Below are 22179 nucleotides of genomic sequence, written 5' to 3'. Positions count from 1 at the left end.
TTTCTCTATTTCCTGACTGCCGAAATGTGAATTGATCTGCCTTGTCATTTCTTATTCACCATTATGGATTGAGACCTTTGATACAGTCGGCCAAAGTAAATCAGTCCTCTCCTTAAATGGATTCTCATTAACCATTTGAAGACAGGAATGAGCAAAGTAACTAATATGACTGGGGAAAACAGCGAGCAGATGAAGACCTTCTCTGCTGCACCGCCCTCTCCACAGCCCCCTGGCAGCCTCTAAAGAATGTGCGGTTCTCCTTTTTTGAACCTCAGCTAACTGAAGGCGTTTTGGTGGGAAATTTCTCTTAGGTGAGAATAAAACCAGAAAATGCCTTGTCTCCAGAATTAGGATGGGAATACGTGCAGGGACAGAGAAGCTGAAAGTAAGTTTTGTACCCCGGGGCAGGCCTTCTGACTTTTGAGAAGACATAACAAGGGAAGTCTTTTTCACACACCATGGTTCCCCATTCTCGTTTCAGCTTTTTTGTGCCTTGGGCCAGCATCCAGACAAGTAGGATAAGATTACAGAGCATAGTAAATGACGTGAAAGAGTCATCAAAAATGTAGAGCTCAATAAAAAAATAATAAAATTTAAAAATATATAAAAATTAAATAAATAAATAAATAAATCATTGGCTGGATGTGGTGCTGCACACTTTTAATCTAGCCTTCTGGGGGCAGAGACAAGCAGATCTCTGAGTTCTAGGCTGGCCTGCTCATAGTAGGTTTCAGGCCAGCCTAGGATAAGATACACAGTGCAAGTGAAACCTAACTCAAAATCTGGGAAGGGGTCACTCCATGTTAAGTTGTGAAGAGTCTGGACCACTTCCCCTCCTTAAACTGGAACTACCCCACCCTTCAGGATTTTCTGTGTCCTACCCTTGCATTCTTTAGTGCAATAGAATTTTTTAATTTCTGCTCTGAAACTTCATAAAGACAAAAGAAAAATCTGCCCATATACAATTTTCATAAATTTCAATTTAAAGACATGATGCTTCTACCAATATAGAGTAAGCAAACCTCAAAGGTTTACCTAATTAATGAGAAAACTAGGAAGAGATCACTGCCAGTTCACAACATTTGAAGAACAGATTATAAAACCAGTTGAGAACATAATATACTAGACACCCATGAAGTCATATGCCTCGAGTGATTCTGCTGAACCAAATCCATTTAAATTTCTGCAGGATAAAGATCTCTAAGTAAGGATATCACATTTAACCTATAGCCCTAATCAGTAATACCTCAACGATGCATCCTCCCCGAGAATTAAATAATCTCTGACAAGTATGCTATATTGTGCCTCAGTATGAACTGATGACTTTGTTCTCCCCTTTGACTTCATTTCCAAGTTTTTGGTAACTTTTCCTAGCAATCCATGTGTGATCCGAACTGCCACTGTCCAGCACGCAGCGCCTGATACCATATAGAAATGGAAGGCGTGTTTATTGGGCGAGCTCATGAATCTAACAAACACCCCCTGATTACCCAAGCTTTGTCAAGATTCCCAACAGCTGCATCACCTGCAGGGACCAGCCTGTGTTTTCCCGCAGACAGGGGAACAGAAACTTCATCAGACTAGTCTGGATAGGCATGGGAGAGAGGCAGCAAGTCCTGGTGGCCTGGAGCTTTCGCCTCACCTCCGGCCACATTTGGTCTGTGACAGTTCTATAATTGGCTTACGCTACCAGGCCTGGCTCTCAGGTAAATGAGCATGCATGGTTCCTGGCAGCTCACAGCGCTCTCCAGGTGCATTGTGAAAGTGCAAGGGAAAATTGTAAGGACTTAGTTCTGAATCTTTGAAAGGCTGGGTGGTGGCGCTGTTAACAAAGAAGTATACGTCAAGGAAGGACGTGGATGGTGGACAATGCCATGGCTTTCATCAACCTTAAGATGAGAAAGGAGACAGTGGTGTTCTAGTCACTGAAGGCAGCATCTTCATTTGAGGCATTTAGAGCCATTGGGTTTTTATTTAATCATGCTACCCACGGACCTGATGCTTTGGTCATTTCAAAAAGCTTTAAAAATAAAACACATTGAGGCAGTTAAGGGCATGTACTGCTGTTATAGAGGACCTGAGTTCAGTTCCAGCATCAAGCAGATCACAAGCACCTATAACTCCATCCCCAGGAGGATCCCGTGTCTGTGGCATCCACAGGCACCGGCACTTATATAAACTGCACATGCCCCCATCTCTCTCTGTCACACACACACAAACATGCACACAAAATTTAAAAATAGCAAATATGTTTTAAATGTTTAAAACCACATTGCTGTGATATGGATTTCTCCAGACAGCTGTCTTGTAAGGGTCCCAGCCCAAGGACATTAAAACCGCATGGACTGAGAACTTTTCTGAAATTCTCATCCTACTTCACAAGATCATTCTATAGAAAAAAAAAAAAAAAAACAGCTAAGGTCATGTTAGCTTTTACTGTGTAACAAGCCACTCTGAATTTGGTAACTTAAAAACCATAAAAGTATATTATTCTTCATGATTCTCATAATCTCAGCCAAGTTGGTTCAGCAGGTCTTGGGTGGTCATGGATCTAACTGAGGACTGTTCTTCAGCAAAGATAGGATATATGGCCCCTGATCGATATGTCTCCCATTTCAGCAAGTTAGTTAGTCCTGGTTTCTTGGCACGCTCCAAAGAGCAACTAAAATAAGCAATACTAAAATAAAGCACAACTCTTTGGGGTCTGTGTTTGTTGTTGTCTTTTTTGCCACAGTAAGTAGCACAGCCAAACTCAGAGTTCGTAGCATGATCAAGCTCCAAGATTATATACAGGGTGTGCCTGTTTAGGGCAGGGTTATGTAGAAAGGAAGAATGTATAGATATCTTTAAAACCATTCTACCATAGATGCAAACCACAGTAACTTACCCAAACTTAAGGCCAGATTGGGCCTGGGATACAGGCCTCATTCTGGATCCAGTGCTACCCTCACAATTTAATGAGTGTTTCCAAGGGTAAGCTGAGGCTGCTTGTTTGTTCCCCAGCCACCCAGAACCAAAATAATCACACAAAAATATATTAATTACAATACTGTTTGGACAACAGCTTAAGCATATTTCTAGCTAGCTCTTACATCTTAAATTAACCTATTCCTATTATTTTATATTTTACCATTAGGCTCGTGGTTTGCCCATAATGTTCTGGCTGGTGGCTTGCGTCTTTCTCCTTCAGCAGCTACATGGTGTCTCCCTAACTATGCCTTCTTTCCTCCTCTATCTGTTTGGAGTTCCTGCCTTACTCTATTCTGAACTGCAATAGACCAAAAACAGCGTCTTTATTAACCAATGGTAAAAAAAAAAAACATATTCAGAACATACAGAGGGAAATTCCACATCACCTCCCCTTTTCTGCCTAAATAAAAAGGAAAGTTTTAACTTTAACATAGTGAAATTCCATATAACAAACAGGTATCAAGCAAGAATTACAGTTACAATATTTATATCTACTGTATCTTTTATAATAACTAAGGAAAACTGTAACTATATCTACTCTTCAGCTTCATCAAAGACCCCATTAGTCTAGAAGGAATCCACAGGTTCTCATCCTCTGTGGAAACAAAAGCAGAACCTCTTTTCCAAAGCAACATATCCTTAGACCCAAATTTTGAAGTCAAGATACCTTTAATGTATATAATAATATATTATATATATATATTATGATATATAATTTAATAAGCTAAACCATATTATATATGTATATATAATATAGCTTAGCAGCCCCCAGAATCAAATATCTCTCTGTAGTCAAAAAATTCAAAGAAAAAATAGTATATATAATCCAGACTCTCTGTGCATAATCCATCTTTACATGGTTTATTTTTCTTACTCTATTATTTTTTCTACAAATTTAATACTTATTTTATTATCTTTATTCCTTTGGTCTATGACTGTCTGTATTCTTTTGTATATACTCTTTTTCCTTTGCAACTACCAAGAAGCTGTGCTAACCTTTTTGTGTGTGTGTCTAGAATTTTTTTCCAAGCTCTCTCAGGTTTTATGTGGATATAGCTGCCCCACATTAGCACAAGTAGGGTTCCATTCATTTAAAAAATTTACTTATAGGTACTTGAACTGGAGAGATTTCTAGAAGGAGAAAGTGTTGACTTCAAGTGTTGAGAAGACTCCACCTTCTTAATCAGCACAGTTACTGGGCAGAGCCAGCCCAGTCTTTGGCCTCAGTCTCTGAACCAGCATTCTAGGTGATCTGGCTTACCTTCTGGGATTTCCCTTCCAAAATCAGAATCCAGCTTTGACCTGGATCCTTAATATTCTTCATTCCATCTGGGAAATAGTCATTCACTGCCTGAGCCTCCTTGACCTGCTGGATGGACCCCTTCTCCTGGTCAAAGCTGGGTTTGAATACTTGGTACCTGCTGTCCTAATTTACTTTTCTGTTGCTGTAATAAACACCAAGACCAAAACCAACTTGGGGAGTGTGGTGGTTTCAAAGACAATGTCCCCCATTGGGAGTGGCACTATTAGGAGGTGTTGTTTTGTTGGAGCAGGTATGGCCTTGTTGGAAGAAGTGTGTCATTGTAGGAGTCGGCTTTGAGGTCTCCTAAGCTCAAGCTATGCCCATTGTGACACACAGTTCACTTCCTGTTGCCTGTGGATCATGATGTACAACTCTCAACATCTTCTCTCACCACGTCTACCTGCGCACCACCATGCCCCTCCATGACGATTATGGACTAAACCTCTGAAACTGTAAGGCTCCCCAATTAAATGTCTTCCTTTATAAGAGTTGCCGTGGTCATCTTGTCTCTTCACAGCAATAGAAACCAGAACTAAGGCAGAGAAGAAAAGTTTCTTACATCTTCCTCTTCACAGTTCAACATTTAGGGAAGCCTGGATAGACATGCAAGGCATGAGCCTGCAGACAGGAACTGAAGCAGACATCATGGAGACATGTTGCTTGACAGCTTGCTTCCCCTGGCTTGCTCAGTTACCTTTCTTACCCATCTGAGATTCGCCTGCCCAGGGATGGTACTGCCCACAGTGTGTTTGGCTCTCATATGTAATTAACAGTCTAGAAAATGCCCGCCCAGATATTCCCACAAGCCAGTCTGTTGGAGGCAGTTCCTCAGTTGAGATTCCCAGGTGGTTCTGGTTTACATCAAGTTGACAGACACTAGCCAGCACATGAACACACTGATTAGTGCCTCTTCAAGCTGGGTCCTGGAAATGGGTCCAAATCAGTGGTTCTCAGCCTGTAGGTTGCAACCCCTTTGCAGACTGTATGACCCTTTCATACAGGTAGTCTAAGACTGTTGAAAAACACAGCTCTTTACATTATGATTCATAACAGTAGCAAATTACAGTTATGAATTAATAAATTATGCATTGTTATTAATAAGTTATGAATTAATAAATTATGAAATAATTTTATGGTTGGGGGGTCACCATAACACAAGGACTCTGTTAAAGGGTCTCAGTGTTTAGGAAGGTTGAGAACCACTAGTCGAGATAATCTGTTTTCTTTCTTTTTAAATATTTTTTTGAGAATTTCATTTATGAATATTATGTTTCTACCTCTCCCTCTCCAGTTCTTGCAGTGTCTTCCACATGTCCTCTCAATTCCATGAGTTCTTTTTTTGACATTATTTACACACAAACACAGAACCTACCGAGTCCATTTCCTGTTACTCTTCTGTGCATGTGTTTGGGACTGATCACTGATCAGATAACCTGTCAGCCAGCTCATCCCTGAAGAGGACGGATATTCTCTCTCTCTCTCTCTCTCTCTCTCTCTCTCTCTCTCTCTCTCTCTCTCTCTCTCTCTCTCTGCAGTCATTGATTGCGAGATTTCTCCTGTCTGTGTTGGTATGTCAAGTGATGTTGTCATTATGCATGTCTTGCTTGGGCAACCATATTGTTGAAATGTTATTGGCACAGATTCTCTTTTACATTAAGACATTAAAGCAGAAAGTGTTCTGGTCCTCTAATTCTTATAATCTTTCCACTCCCCTCTTCTGTAATTTTCTCTGAGCCTTAGGCATAGCTAAAATGCATAGAATCACTCTGTCTTCTATTCTAGCAATAGAGAAAGCACAACTTGGAATATCACCAATAATACATACTCAGTAACATTTATTTGCTCAGAGTGCAACATTGAGGGGATGCTGAGCTCCAGTGTGACCAAAAAGCAGTGACTGAAGCCCCCTGGTGGACAGCCCAGGCCTATCCATTGTAGCCCTTGGCAAATTAGGTCTGGCCTCAAATTTGAGTAATAAGGGACATGGCCCCATGAGAGCCAGCTTTATTATCTAGGTTTGTCTACCTACTCCTGAGGAGGACTCTAGAAAATACAAATTTTCCACCTGATATTTTCATTGATGTTTTATAGCATGAGTAAAGATTCTTTTCTGGAAAAACTGGAGTTCTATCCTTGTAATTATGTCTTATATGTTATCTTAGAGTTGAAAGGGTGATTTCAGTTCATTTTTTAACTAACAGAACATAAAAGAAGAGGGTCCTGGAAAAATTACCCCTCTGTTTTCTGTGCCAGCGACGGAGAAAACACAAGTTGAAATGCCACTAATAATCTACGCAGTCTTAAGATCAAAGCAATGTAGAAGTATTAGAGATAAATCAGCAACATGCTGACTTCCATTTTGCCAGCTGGCCCAGAAGCTTTAGAAAAGATGCACAGAGTTGGGCAGCCCCTTCCCTGAGAGAGCCAATTCCTGCCCCAGTCCTGAGAACTGCCTATCCTTCATCTCTTCTAAAGCAGAGCCTGAGATCAGAAGTGAGGTCACTCCCATGCCCTAAAGTAAACATCCTCCTCATATATTCTGCCACCACAGCCAGAGATTCCTCGGCTATTAGTCAGACTTTAAACAGAAGGCTCTATTGGTTCCCAGCCAGGATTGTGACACGCCTGCCTTCTTGAAGCATGATGTGACTGTGTCACCAACTTCCAGGGTTGTCTTCGGGATCCCTTAACAAAGCACATGTCTGGCCGCCTCCTCTCTGCCAGGAGAGTCTCTAAAGAGTCGCTGCATTTTTACACTTGGTTTAGAATAAGGGCATTGATGGTGTAACTATTTATTTCATCCCTGCAGCTTGCAGGGGAGTGATTGTCAGTGCATGCAGGTACAGCAAGAATAGAAGGCAGTCACCCTTGGTACCCTCACATCCAGATAGAACGGTGTCTCCCCAGTGGGTCTCGATGGCCTCTTTCCAGCACCCACTGCTGCCACTTACAGAGCACCCACCTCCATCCCATCCATCTCCTTGAGCACCAAGAACAAGTGTGCCCCTTGGAGAAAGAGATGCCCGAGATCCCAAAATCATTTTAGTCCATCTCTGGCTTTTCTCTCCCCAGGAGCACTTGCTCTTCAGTCATGTGTGAAGATAATCAGTGTGTCCTTTATTCTTTTATCTTCCCAAATGGAGAACTTTTGCTCTTCCCTTTGAAACCCCACCCATGACATTCTTGAACTTATTTTTAGATGTGTGGAAGTTTTCCAGACAAAATCGATGCCCAGCACAGATTAAAAATAATAATAATAATAAAACCCAGTATGATTATCCCGGGTACAAGGAAGCAGAGTGTCTTAACACGGAAGAAGTGTAGCCATATGCCTGGGTGCAACATGGCTCCCTTTAATCTGGAAAAAGGAAACGAGCGTTGTTGATAATAATATGCAGATGTCCAGCTGCAAATGAGGACAGATTGCTAATTAGCTATATTGTTGGTGTGTTTTCAGGAGAGAGACTACAGGGACGTTAATTACAATCTCTGTTGTTTGCTGTTCAAAGCCTGTGAGACCAAATGCATTGCTAATAATATCTTCTTTAATATCTTCAATAGAAGATTCTGAGATTCTTTTTTTTTTCCTTTAGAATCCCACATTAAAGCTACATTAGAAGTAATGAGGCCAACAGCCTGCGCCTAATTAAAACAAAATCTATCAAGACATAGCAATCACTATCATTAAGTAGTACTTATTTGGCGCCCCCTTCCCAGTTGGAATTGGGGGGTGGGCCTCAAAGATCGCAGATACAGCCTTCTTTGCCCCCCAGAAACTTGCCATCTAGCCTGACTCTGAGAAGTCGGCCTGCCTGCTTGTATTAATCTGGGAATAGTTTCCACAGCCTTAAAAAGGAAAAGCACTAAAATGTTTTGAGTCAGCCAGTTTGTTACCAGCGGGTGCCTCTCCTGGAGGCTCAGGGAGGGGTCAGAGAAGCCTGTTTTTCACGCAATAGTCCTTGGCTGGTGTCTGTTGAGTGGAGCGGGTGCTATTCGCAGGGGGGGACCACACGGCGTAGGTCATTTTTCCAAAAACCGGATCCACCGACCATTTCCTCACGCTGTTCCTGTCTCCTGTGATCATCCTCCTCGCTAGATGATCATTGTCACATTGGTCCTGTGGTTTGCTGTCCTAAGAACATTATTCTTTCTCCCTGGTATTTATTGCCTGCAGCAAATGATCAGCTGGGACACTCTGGCCATTCTGACCACTCTGGCCGTTGATGTGGTTGTGGTAATCCACCTTGGCCACAAGGAAGTCACAATGAGCAGCTTGAGCCACACAGCGGCAGAATACTGTCTCTAGATATCCTTCATCTTGCACCCACCCATAACATACTCAGTATAAGGAGTGCAATGATAAAAAAACATATGGCTTATCTTAAACATTGTCCCAGAAAACACTCTTGTTCATCTCACTATAAACTGTCCCAGGGGAATGCAGGACCAGGTTGGGAGACCAAAGAGAAATAGAAGATGGCAGGACCAACCAGGCTTAGAGAGCAAAGAGAAATAGAAGATGGAGGACCAGGCTTGGAGAGCAAAGAGAAATAGAAGATGCGGGGCGGGAGGGGGGGTGGTTTAAATTAATCCAAGTGCCACACAGCTCCCACAAGCCCTCAACCGACTCGCGGAATGCCACCAGTGAAGTGGCACCTAGCGGAAAAAGTCACAAGACAAACTGGTATGTACACTGTCCAGCTATGTTACCGTAGGGCTGTGAGGTGTCCCCTCTCAGTTCTGAACTCTTGCGGATATGATAAAGCAGGTTCTGTCCACCTGTGTGGACAGGCTGTGTCTTCCTGGCTCACCACCCCACTTTCCCGTTCCCTTCACCTGTTCACCTTTATTTCCTTTTGATCTCAGTTCACAAATTACCCCCTGCAGAGCTTAATTACAGCTACTTCAAATAATGATAGTCATTGTTTTCAGGGATTTTCTCTTTGTAGGTTCTGTAATATGCTCGCACACCTTCAGACTTGGTGTGTATCAGTCATGTAGCTTTGGTTCTGTTTTTTGATGCCCAAATTGTCTGATCTAAATAGGAGCCCTTCAAGCCAGTTCTTGGTATTTTGTTTGTTTGTTACCCAAGAGAACCCAGTTAGGCACTGAAAATGTCTTTGCTGTCTGTCACCGCAAAATACTCTAAACTCATGTGCGCTGTCTATTCCCAAGCTCTTGGCTGAGCCATTTGTGCAAGGAGCTCTGGTTCGTCTGAGTGAAGACAAACCCTTGAACGTTACCGAGAGCACTCTAGGACAATTTTAAAGGAAAGGCTGTGTAGCACAGTCAGCAAGATTTGAGGACTGTAATGTGTAAATGTAGAAACAGTGACGATTCAGTAATATCTGTAGAGGGCTGCAGATTTGGAACGGGATGTTCCGGGAGGCTGTGGAGCCCGGCATCTATAACTGGCTGCCAAGGAATTTAGTCATATCTCATTTTATGCTCTGCCAATAATTCTGTCATTTAAGGATTGAGCTCAATCACAAAGATCAAAAACTCAACGTGGCTAATTAGCTAAATAGGTTTTTTACTTTTTATTGGAAGTATTTTTTCATGTAGCATATTCTGATCATGGTTCCCCTCCCTTTAAGCATTGGATTTTATTAATATATATAACATTGTGCATACTTATAGAGTACAGTATGATAATTCAAAGTATGTATGTCATGTGAAATGGTAAGTTCCTGATAATTGGCCTCAAATATTTATTACTTATGTATCATGTCTATGTTTTCAGAATTTTTGAACTATTCTACTTATTTTGAAACATACAATAAATTATTGGAGATTATTGTTACCCTCCCATGCTGTAAAACAACAGACCTAATTTGTCCTCTCAACTACATTTGTATACCCTTTATTTAAGCTCTTTTGGTACTCACTCCCTAACCTTCCCAGGCAATCAGCACACTCGCTACATCATTGAGATTAATATTTTTAAACTTCCACAAATGAGCACCAACAGGTAGCATCTGCCTTCCTTTGCTTAGCTAATCTCAGTGAATGCAGTTCTATGATTTCCATCAGGATTTCTACAAGTGACAGAGGACAGGAATTTTTTTTCTTCAACCTACCCAAACATATGGTCCTGGCAGAAAAGCTGACACATAAACCAATAAAGCAGAGAGTTTCACATTTAAATCCTTGTCACAGTTCTAAAACTACAATAGAGTTTACAGAAGCGGACACTGCTCCTGCTGCTGTAGCATTACTGTGCTGGCTAATTCTCTGTCAACTTGATAGAGTCATCAAAGAAGAAAGAGTCTCAGTTGAGAAATGCCTCCATAAGGTTTGACTAGAGGGCATGTTCTTATTTACTTGATTAGCTTTTATTGATGAATTTATTAATTATTGACTAATTGATTCATACGGAAAGAGGCCAGCCCATTGTGCTTGGGACCACCCCTGGGCCGGGTAGTCCTGGATAATGTAAGAAAACAGGCTGAGTAAGCCATGATGAGCGAGCCGGTAAGCAGCACCCCTCCTTGGCCTCTGCATCAGCTCTTGCTTCCTAGATGAATCAAGTAATTCAATAATTACTAAATTAATCAATAAAAATCCATTAGAGCTGTGACAGTTATTGAAATGTTAAACACTAACCTGCAAGAGCCTGATGTTTTCAAAACCGTGCTCTCAAATACTTGTTGAAAAGTGTTGATTCCTACGCACAAAGGTGGAAAGTGTGAGACTGTAGCTAGCTAATTTGACCCACCACGATCACCTGCCTCAACTTCAGTTCTCCTGGTTTCATTTTCAGTAGGAGTAACAGCTCTACCATTAGGACCATCAAGGGAGAATGACTACTGAGGATGGGATACAGCATTGCCAATGGAATGTCACATACTGCAGGCAGACCGTGGAGAAGGGAACCTGTCCCCATACTGAGAAGGCAGGCCCTTGTGTCACTTCAATACAGACAAAAAAAAAATGACATCCTAGAAGGAATGGAGCATCTCTTGTCTTAAATTCCTGGACACCTCCAAGCTACCATCTCCAGAAAAGAGTGTTTGTTTGTCTAAACACAGCTCTTTTTTACAGTTTCCACCTATCCTACAACTCTTTCCCCTGTTATAGTCATTTAAGTGGGACATCTAATGAGTAATTATGGTGACAACTAACGTGTTGTCATCAGCTAGACTCTGCAAGGAAGATGTGACCCATGTCCTTTTAGGATGAAAAGGGGCCTTTGCTTGTACTGTTAGTGGATGTCTATCATCCTCCTGTCCCAGATCACCAAAATAGTTGTTACTGCTAGAGTTAAATTCCATTTCACCTTAGAAGACCATTCTAAAATACCCTTCCTGACCCCAAGATCTCTAGTTTTTGAATAGTTAGGAACACAGAAAAACATGGTGTCAAGGTAACTACATTTGGAAGAGGTGCAAACATAATTCAGATTTTCAGAAACAATGAATAGCATTTTGTTATTAATTCCAATCTTCCAAATACTTTACAAATGTTGAATCCCAGCATCTAGGGGATGGGGTGGTTGGGGAATGATGGAGCAATGCCACAGTTTTGTGCAAGACTCAATTCAAAACATACTTGAATCCCAGTCCTCAAACTATTCCCAGCAGAGGTACTTGTGGCCTGGATTGCTCAGTCAAAGGTCCTAACTTTGCATTTCTCTTTTATTATGTAGATACAGTCCAACTCTTGACCATCTTACTAGAAGAGTATAGGACTATGATTATCTTCTGTGCTTTGCATGGAGGGGCATTATGCCATAGAAAGTTGAAGGAGTTTGTTTGGTTTGAAGCTAAGCCAGGAAACACTCTATGGTGGTAAATTTTCTATCAGAAAAATTCAAGAGTCAAAAGAAAAAGAAATCAATTAAATTCAGTCCTTTTCTTTTCAGACACCTAAGTAAAATGTCAACTAGCCACATACATACATTTCAATTCTCTTCAAAAAATACAAAATTTGGTGGTGAAAAGAATATGTCAGTGCTTGTATGTATGTATGTATATTGCAATACTGAGAATTGAACGTAGGACCTTGAGTGTGCTAGGAAAATGCTCTGCCACTGAGCTACATCTTCACACAAAGTGTTTTGGTTTTCACCTAGTTAAGAACATGTTCAGTGGATACAATAAAGCTGGGTCTTGAGTTATAAAAATCTGTAAAGCATTTGGAAAGCAAAGGCCAAACCCCTTATATTATTTATATATCTGAGTCCCCAACAAGAAATTCTCCAGGAGAACCCACTGTGTACATTCTCATACCTACAGGGAGAATCCAACTGTACTGCAACCCTATCAGGGATTACCAACTGTACTCTAATACTGTCAGGAAGAACCTACTGTACTCTAAAACACCATCAGGGATTTCCAACTGTATTCTAACACCACCAGGGATCACCAACTGTACCATAACCCCATCAGAGATCAATGATTGTACTCTAACCCCATTAGGGATCACCAACTGGACTCTAAACCCATCATGGATCACCAACTGTACTCTGACACCATCAAGGAAGTGTTGGGCTGATTTTTCAGTGACAAAGTCACAGACACATCCTCATTAGGTTCCTTTTGGGAGGTGGGATAGAGAGGTCTTATGTTGAAGAAAACTCTGTTCTCTTCTATTCTCTCTTTATCTTCTTCTTTCTCTCTCTCTCCCTCTATCCTCTCTATCTCTCTTTCTCATCCCCTCTAACTCAATGAAACAATAATACATTTAGAATCTTTGCAGTGATCCATGCCTCGTAATACTAATCCAACTCCTTCTACAGTCATGCCAAGAAACAGAAACCATGGCAAAAAAGGTAGCTGGAAAGGTAACCAGAGACACTGACTTGGCCACATATCCTGAGCAAAAGGGAAGGACAAGAGAAAACATGAAAGCAGCTTCTCACTTCACACTTCAGAGGTGGCAGACACACTCTCACGGTTCCTGTTTGCCATTTCAAACTTTGACATAGGTGGTCTGTGTGTGTTTCAGTCTCGGGCTGCTCTTGAACTTGGGTACTCAAATTCAGAAGTGCTTTTACTCTGGACAGAACTGTTTGGCTGGGTCAACAGCACTGTAGTGGGGGTAGGGAGTGCATGTGGAGACAACGTGCTGGAACATAACTCCCAAACCTCAAAACATGCCCAACAATAACAACAGCATTAGCCGCTGACCCAAAGACTGGGGAAATTCTATCTCCACATCTCCTTCCACCAGTAAACATAAAAACACTGTCCCTGAAGGGATGAAAGATGCCTTCACTGAGTGTTCTAGAGAGAGTGAAAGGACAGGGATAGCTGCCTTAGAAAAGTTTCCCCAATGACAAGTAAATTGGGACATATTTCACTAGGTAAGAACAACCATTTGCCTTGTGATTTTAAGAACAAAGGCACTAAATTTCAGAGTTCTCTTTTTTTGTCACTTTTTCCTCTGCCTCTTCATCCTTCTGCCATGTGGTTCTTCAACTTTTGTCATTCTACACCCAGCCTTCCTGATTTTATGTTCCTCAAAGTAGCTGTCAATTCCTCGTTCAGAAGTCCTATCCTATTTGATCATTTGCCATGTTTCTGGATCACTTCAGGGCTTCCCCTTCTCTTGATCAGATCTTGTCTCTGCTCTTACCTCCTCAAAGAGGTGTTCTCCGTCTACCTGGATAATGTGTCAGTAGTCTCTTGTCTTACTTGTCTGTCTAGTTTTGTTTTTTTACACATAGAAGTACATTCCAAAAGAATACATATCACATAGCTATCTATGTATTATCTATGTATTCTATGTATCCATGAGATAATACATATCTCATTTATTAATGTATCTCATGCCTAACTTGTAGTTGGGATTTATTTATTGGCGAGGTAGAAAGACATAAATCAAATGGATATATTTATGGATAAATGGGTAGATGGATAGACAAGAATACATGACTGAACAGAAATCAATAAATAAGTGTGTTGATGAGTGAACAGAGATTCAGTGGGTGAATGGTACACAATACTTTGACTTCAACATTTATCCAATTTAACCAAATCTTTCCTTCATGGCTTGCACCAAAGAAACAAAACTGGATGTCAAGGCTATAGTTAACCATGGTGATTAGCCAGTTGAGACTGTGAGGAATAAACTATAAGTTGGTTCTGGCTTTCAATGAGTATCTCTTTTCCATCAAAAGAGCTCCCTTATTTTGATGGTCTTTGGTGTTTAATAAATACTGAACTGGAAGACATTTCCTGACTTGACCTTTAAAGATGGAGAAACTAATCCATGCGCTAGGGAAATGAATTGGGACTACTATGCTGGCTGTGGTGGTTTCAATAAGAATGGCCCCCATTGTCTTATATATTTGAATGCTTAATCATTAGTTGGTTGACATTTTGGGAAAGATTGGGAGGTTTGGTCTTGTTGGAGTAGGTATGGCCTTGGAGGAAGTAGGATATTGGGAACGGGCTTTGAGGTTTTAAAAGGCCATGCTAGGCCCAGTGTCTCTGCCTGGTGCCTGTGGATCAGGAAGTAAAGATCTCAGCTACTGCCATGCTATGCCCGTCGTTTTCTTGCCATGATGATAATGGACTAACCTTCTAGAACTATAAGCCAGGCCCAAATTAAATGTTTTGTTTTTTTAAGAGTTGCCTTGGTCATGGTGCCTCTTTACAGCAATAGAACAGTGACCAAGACAGAGGTTTAACTCAAGGCACTGGGATAAATTGTCCTTGTCTTTTAATTTAATAGACTGTTAAGAGTAGCACTTTTAACCACCTACCTTCTAAGCATCTGTTCATGCCTTGTCTGTCTATTTGTCTGTTTTAGAATAACCTCAACCTGGAGAGTGAGCCCGCATCAGAATCCAGCTTTCCTCTGTCCAAAGAAGTCTCAGGGGAGCACCAAGTTATCCACCAACCCTCCCCTAGACATCGATTCCCTCAAGAGACTGGGCATCCTTCACTGCAAAGAGACGGCCCCAGATCGTTTCTCCTTGACCTACCAAACTTTCCAGATCTTTCCAAAGCTGATATCAATGGGCAGAATCCAAATATTCAGGTAATTCTCAGCAGCTGGCAAGCGAAAGAAAAGAAAACAGTGCATCATTTGTTTCCTAACCTGATCCTAACAAGCCCTGCAGCCTTACCTCCTTGCCCTTCTCAGCCCCTCTGTGATTCCTGCCGAGGGCTGTATTATTCCTATAAAAATAGTGTTGCAACACCCATGATGTTTTTTGAGACACTGAAATAGAAAAACAAAACAAAAATGATGTACCCCGAAATTACTGAAATGTGGTAGTTATAGGAAAATGCTTGTGACTAGACCAGGTAACCCACAATCTTTCTTCAAAGCACTCAGGAAGGTACTTACACTCGGTGCCTTGGTAACTTGCCTTCAGCACCAGAAAGTCCTTCAGGAGAGGGCAACCTCCTAAGGAATAAATGACTTACCAAATAATTAAATAAGAAGATACCACAATATCTTCCAAGAATACAGGTTTTTTTATGGTTTCAAATATCAGAGTTATTGGCAGAATGTATTTGAAACTAACACAGTTCCAGCATAGAGATGTTGAAGTCAGACACCCAAACAACACGAGGCCAATATGTCTTTGTGTCCACTACAGTCCAGTTATCCCATTCTGCTTTAAATAATCATTGTCTGTTGGTCTTCCATGGTGCAGAGGAGTGAGACAGAAATGTTTAATTGATCTGATGGCTTCTTTATCCTAAAGAGAATTGAGCTCCATTTCTGGCCTTTTGCTTTCTAGAAGGCCACAAAAGGTTGGTGTGAGTCACTCAGAAAGATATTCAAAGGCAGCTACTGTCTCCACATACTCCAACTCTCATTCATTCTCTCTCTCTCTCTCTCTCTCTCTCTCTCTCTCTCTCTCTCTCTCTCTCTCTGTGTGTGTGTGTGTGTTTGTTTGTTTCTCTGTGTGTGTGTCTTTCTTCTCTGTCTATCTCTCTCAGTGTGTGTGTTTCTCTCTGTGTGTCTCTCTTCTCTGTCTCTCTCAGTGTGCTTGCGTGTGTGTGTGTGTGTGTGAGTGTGTCTATACACACATACTTGTATGCACACTATTAGCCTCTACCATCCCATGCACCACTGCACTTGAGTAAACCAGCTCCCTGGTGGTCCTTTAGAATACAAGGTACTTCCCAAAGGGGAGGGGTAATGATTTCTGGGTAGCAGCCCTCATCCAGGCTCAGAGCACTATTCTTTTGTTGAAAATCACTGGCTTGACCTAGTCCATCCATTTAAGCACAAAACCCCACTGCTCACCATGGCCCCTCAGCATTTCTGTCCTGGTTAGTGACATGAATAGAGGAAGGGGTTTGTCGGTGGGTAGGCATCTGGCGTCAGAGCCTCTGGCCTCCTGGGCTACCTCCTAGGCAAACTGATACTTCCCCACCTAGCTATTCTCAGCTTGAGTCCAGGAGCCTAGCAGGAATCACTACCCTTACCCCTGACGTCTCTGCAGCTCCAAGCTCTGACAATGTGCCTGAAGCTGCAGGGCTGGAGCCTGTCTCTCCTTTGAAAATGCCTGTACCTCTCCGAAGTGACATTGCTGAGCAAAGGGCTGTGTCCCTTGGGCCTCTTGACTCTTAGAGTGAAGAATCCTTCTAGAAGATCAACATCTGCTTCTGTGGAGCATTTTATGCCATAAGTCAAGCAGCCTCTGTGCCATGGGATTAGACTCCACCTGAGCACTAGTTTCAGGCTGTGGAAATGGGAGGAGAAAGAACTATTATCTCTGCACAGAAAGAAATGGCCTCAGAATCCTAACTTGGCTCTCCGTGTGCGATTTAAAACAACTTAAGAAATTAGTTTCGGCTTTAAAAAAGAAATCTTTCAGGAAAGAAAGCAAATCCCTTGGGACAACTTAGACTTGAACTTCAGTGCCCTTGGCTGAGTTTTTGTTCTTTGGTTGATGGTCAGATAATAAAGACAAAAATTCCAAAATAAACTCATTATTAGACTTGCAGTGTCAACTCATTACTCCAGTGGCTGTTCACAACCAAACGTACCCCTTTTCTGAATCAGTCTGAGGTCAGTATCCACTTCCACCAATCTAGTTCTTTCTTTGCCTCCATTGAGAGGGACTTAAGCACAGCCATCCACAGATCCTTCTCCACACAGACTTATTTCCATGGCCCTAGGCCTCTGGGACGCTACAAGATATACTCAGAGGGACCGGTCAGGCTGTGTCTGCTTCTGCTTTTCCCTCCTGTATCTATAATACTTTTGAAATGGCCAGTCTGGCTGAGTAAGAGCCAAGAAATGTTTGTGCCCTGAATAAGGACCAGTATGCCAATGGGGACAAACCTGGACAGCTGAGATTCTCACGGGCTTCTGCCATCATCATGAACTATGGAGTCAGTCCGAGCTAGGTTTCCTGTCTAGCACCACCACTCAGTCTGCTAGTCTTGGGTTCCTGGATGGTTTTTTTTTTTTTCAATCTCTCTGCACCTCAGTTTTCTTGACTATAAAATTGGTGTGATAATTCCACCTACAATTACCCATGGAATCTGATCTTTGAGGAGTGAGATTATCCACACGAAGGGCTTAGCATAGGGTTATGTGTCTGGTAAGCTTTCTGGAACTAATGGATATGATGGGTGAAGATGGTACAGATAAAGATAACAGAAGAACATCTATAAGAATAATTAGGTTACTTCAGAAACCTGGCTGCCTAGTTCAATCTCCAGAACCCACATAGATATGAAAGGAAAGAACTGACTCTACAGAGTTGTCCACTGACTACACAAATTGTAGCAAGTGTTTACACACACACACACACACAAACACACACACACACAAACACACACACACACAAACACACTGGGCAGGGGAAATAAACAACTGCTTCAAAGATTAATTGGGAATCCAAAGATTTACCCAGAAACTGTTGCTACACTTTCTTCACCATTTAACTAGGAAAGCTGATTTTCCTAAGCCAAGATAGTGCCTGAAAACCGAGTCTAAGTTTTGTAGAAGAGACACTTATGTTTGGGCGGGCACACTGCTGTAAATCTCAGTGCAGCAACCGCAATTATGTAGGGAATACCACAGTTTCTATGGAGCATCAGCAGGTCTGAGACAAGAGGATTGAATATCCTCCTGGTCTACTTTGTGTTCTTTCTGCCGCAGTTGTCAGGGAAGAAGGACAGCCGAATCCTTTGCTGCAGACGGATTCCTGGATGTTCTGTGCTCTTGAGGGAATCCTCTTTCTGCCTGGGAACTTTTCAGGCTACATCCAGGCACCCAGTCCATTCTGCTCACAAAGCTCAGAGGAGCGACTGGAGAGAAAGCTCCCCTGGGTTTACTGTGACCGCACAGCTTACGCGTCTTCACAGTGGCCGTGGCTCCTTAGCAGTTAGAATGGGGAACTGTCTCAGTCTTGCTACCGAAAGTGCTTTGCAGAGCAAGAGTAAAGAATTTGGTTCTGATGTAACTTTTAACTATTTAGCAAAAAGAGAAAAAGCTGATCAAGGTTACCAATTTGGGACAGAATTGATACCTATTTTTGCATTATCCTTTGGAGCTGGGAGATTCTGTCTTACCTTGGGCCTGGAGCTTCTGCGAGAGTTCTCTCTCTTTCACTAGGTGTACTAAGGTGCATCAGGGATGTACAATAGAGCTTTTTGAAAAGGGTGGAACAATCTAGGGCCTTTATCAGCTTGAAGTCTACTGTACTCCAGTATATTCAAGTTCATTGCTCAAGAGATTTTTTTTTTCAAAGGTTTCCCCGACTCTAAAATACCCGAACAGAGCAAGGGAAACAGGAAACAGAAAAGTAATCCCAGCCATTTGAGAAGGCATTTGCCATGCTCGTTGCATCTTGTTAATTGGATGCCTATAAAATTTCAGGTTCAAGATTAGATTTCTTCTTTTGATATCAGGATGAGGTTTCCACATTGCTGACTGTGGGGAAGGGTGGGTCCTAAGATTTGTTTGTGTTTTGCTTTGTTTTGTAATTCATTCGGGGCAGTGGCTAGAAATTAAAGAGAAGAAAGAAACCTCGACCCTGTTGAGATTCAGCCATTGATATCGTTTTTGGAGCAACCTCCTATTTTGCTATCCATTGCCTTGCCAGGCAAGGACTCTGTTTTGTTTGGATCTGAGCAGCAATTTGAGAGGGGAAAAAAAAAATCGTATTGACGGTAATAGCTTGAAACATGAAATTGTTTTTATTCCCGGCTTGGAGAAATTGCAGGGCACATTTTGTTTAAGCAATCCCTTTGACTCTAGTCTGAACACAAATGCAGTATCGAAACTATTGGGCACGTAGTCCTCTCTTATCTTCTGCTCAGAGACTGATTTCATTACCATAATTGCCTCCTTGTTTGACTCCCCTTGGCTCTTGGCAGCTTCTCTCCTCCAAGATCCTTAATACCCTTGCAAACAATCATTGTCGCTCAGTGGTTCTATCTCTAGGCAGAGGGGGATGGGGCTTCAAAGGAGAAAGGTCACGTATTCAAAGACTCTGCCTTGCCCATCCTACCATGGTAGTTTTTAATCTGCCATCCAGTAGTATACTCTTTATTCACTTGTCGTTTCAAGGTTCCACGTGGCTCATCCAAGTCAGTATTCCCTAGCAACTATCCATTCCACCAAACAACAGTGATAGAACATGGGGATTGTATTTCTTTTCTCCTGATCTTAAAAGTACAGCTGAATCCCATAAAACCTTCCTAATTATAAGCATACAGGAGTTGCTCACAAATTAAGGCAATGATGGCATCATGGGCTAATGCTCACGGTGCCCTTCTAAGGCATCCCACAACAGAGGAGATGGATGTACTTGTCCTGATCCATTCTCAGTATACTATGGGATCTAAGGTTACTCTCTGGACCTCACGCCCAGGACCATTATTGGCTTGGCAGCTTTTTTAAGTGTCAGACCGAGTACAAAACAAACAACCCCCTAGCTGTTTATCTAGAGGATGGGCATACCCCAGTGCAACTTGGCAGGGTATCTCACCAACTCCTCAGATGTCAGGTCAGGGCAAAACTGGGAATGCATCTGCCCGGTACATCTTGCGCTGATTACTTGGAGTGCGTGTTTCTGATTCATTTGCATGTCACCCTTCCAGGAGGTGTTGCAAGAACTATGTGATGGCCAGAGGAACCCAATGAGTCTTTTATTATTTTTTTAAACAAGTTTTTCTATGCTGATTGTCTCTCAGAGCCAAGAAGCTGTGTTCTTCCAGACCTATGACAGATTTCAAAAGTAGGTTTCGTTAATCCAAAGAACAAGTTCTAACCGTAGCTCAGGGACTGTGTGCTTTGACCCTGTTACTAGGCCAAACAATGGGAGGGGAGAAATATCATAACTGGAAAAGCCTTATCTTGAGGGCCTTGGGCTCGCGTCTACGTGTGGCACATGTGCAGGGCTGTGGTCTGAGAGAATCGATAAATTCACATGGACAGAGCCTTTAGAACAGTGCCTGCTACAGCACCTGCTCAATAAATTGTGCTTTGTTGTGGCTGTCCTTTCGGTACCTCAGGAACACAGTGTTCCTTCAGTGAAGGGCTTATCCACAATTTGTTCATCAGTAAACCAAGAACCCAGTCCTGACTAGGTTCTTGACTATCTGAGACCATACTTTTTGTAATTGTGAAGTTCATGTGGGTCATTCCTGGATGTCTCGGGTTCTCTATGGCTGTTTAAGTGCAGCTTTCTTCCACAAGGGCTGCAGCCATCCTTTTCTCCGGCTCTCTCAGACCTTCTTCCTCGCTTGAGGCTGCCAATCCGCTATTGATCTGGCCTGTTCTGAATTCCTCAGGTCACCATAGAGGTGGTCGACGGTCCTGACTCTGAAGCAGAAAAGGATCAGCATCCAGAGAAGAAACCCAGCTGGTCAGTCCCGGTTCCTGACTGGCGGGCCTGGTGGCAGAGGTCTTTGTCCTTGGCCAGGACAAACAGCGGGGACCAGGACTACAAGTATGACAGTACCTCAGATGACAGCAACTTCCTCAGTGTTCCTAGGGGGTGGGACCGTCCAGCCCCAGGCCACCGGACTTTTGAAACCAAAGAGCAGCCAGAATATGGTGAGTTTACTACCCAATAATATAAAATTGGTGGGGAGAGTAAGTGAGGACGATAAGGCCTCAGAGACGAGCAGCCAAACAAAACTCAGTTTACAGTATGTGGTTTTCAGTCTTCTATGAGGCATCCCTCATAAAGGCTGTGTTCACAGAAGCCCTATGGAGCCATCTGCAGCCACATTTTTTGGGGAACGCTATAATTTTAAAATTATACTTGAGATATTTTTTAGGGTCTTTGGGGTTTTTTTTTTTTCCTGTCTAGTCTTCTCTGCAACTTAATTTTACTTCTAAAGATGAATTAATCATCAAGTCTCCTTCCCTGTATTTTTTAACTGTAAAAATCTATGGTGCAAATCAATTTAATAACAGAGATGTAGACGGTTGCTTCCTGTGACCAGGCAGCATGTCAGCTCTGATACTAGCAGTGGGGTGGCCCTTGAGAATCTACATGAACAACTTGTGTCACGGTTGTCAGAGCAGGCTTCCCCCCTCTACTATAAATGTTGTACCCCAAGCTGAGACTACCACGTTCATAAGGTCATGAAAAACTTCCAGATTCAATGGTTACTAAATTATTTTATTAAAATAGCAAAAGTTCCTTTCTTACTTCAGTTAAGATGAGAGACAAGGTGAAGGGATCTCAGCTCCAACCTCTCACTCAATGATTCGAACTCCCTCTTCCTTCAAATGAATACTCCGTGTGTCACAAATGCCCCTGCTGTTAAGTTCTTGTGGCTTCCCCGTCGGCCAGATCGAGGAATGAACAATATATAATGAGGAGTGGCGTGGTTTGGATGAGATGCCCTGCAAATGTCTCAGATATTTGAGTCCTTGGTCCTCAGTTGGTAACGGTGTGGAAAGAATTAGGAGGTGGTTGAAGCCTGGTTGAAGGAGGTATGTTACATAGGATGGACTCCGAGGTT

At 42.2% G+C, this 22179-nt stretch overlaps 1 protein-coding gene across 1 annotated transcript in view; it reads left to right on the top strand.

Moving 5' to 3' along the window:
• Ism1 (isthmin 1) overlaps positions 1 to 22179 on the top strand; it is a 72842-nt gene that overhangs the window by 31564 nt on the left and 19099 nt on the right. The window contains exons 2-3 of the mRNA XM_050134315.1: positions 15032 to 15262; positions 20995 to 21259. Of these exons, the coding sequence (XP_049990272.1) occupies positions 15032 to 15262; positions 20995 to 21259 (496 nt within the window). The remainder of the gene's footprint in view (positions 1 to 15031; positions 15263 to 20994; positions 21260 to 22179) is intronic.

Source organism: Alexandromys fortis, unplaced genomic scaffold, assembly GCF_014885135.2.
Source record: "Alexandromys fortis isolate MF-2015 unplaced genomic scaffold, M_Fortis_MF-2015_v1.1 scaffold_6, whole genome shotgun sequence".
Classification (NCBI taxonomy): domain Eukaryota; kingdom Metazoa; phylum Chordata; class Mammalia; order Rodentia; family Cricetidae; genus Alexandromys; species Alexandromys fortis.
This window is presented reverse-complemented; position numbering and strand designations above follow the sequence as displayed.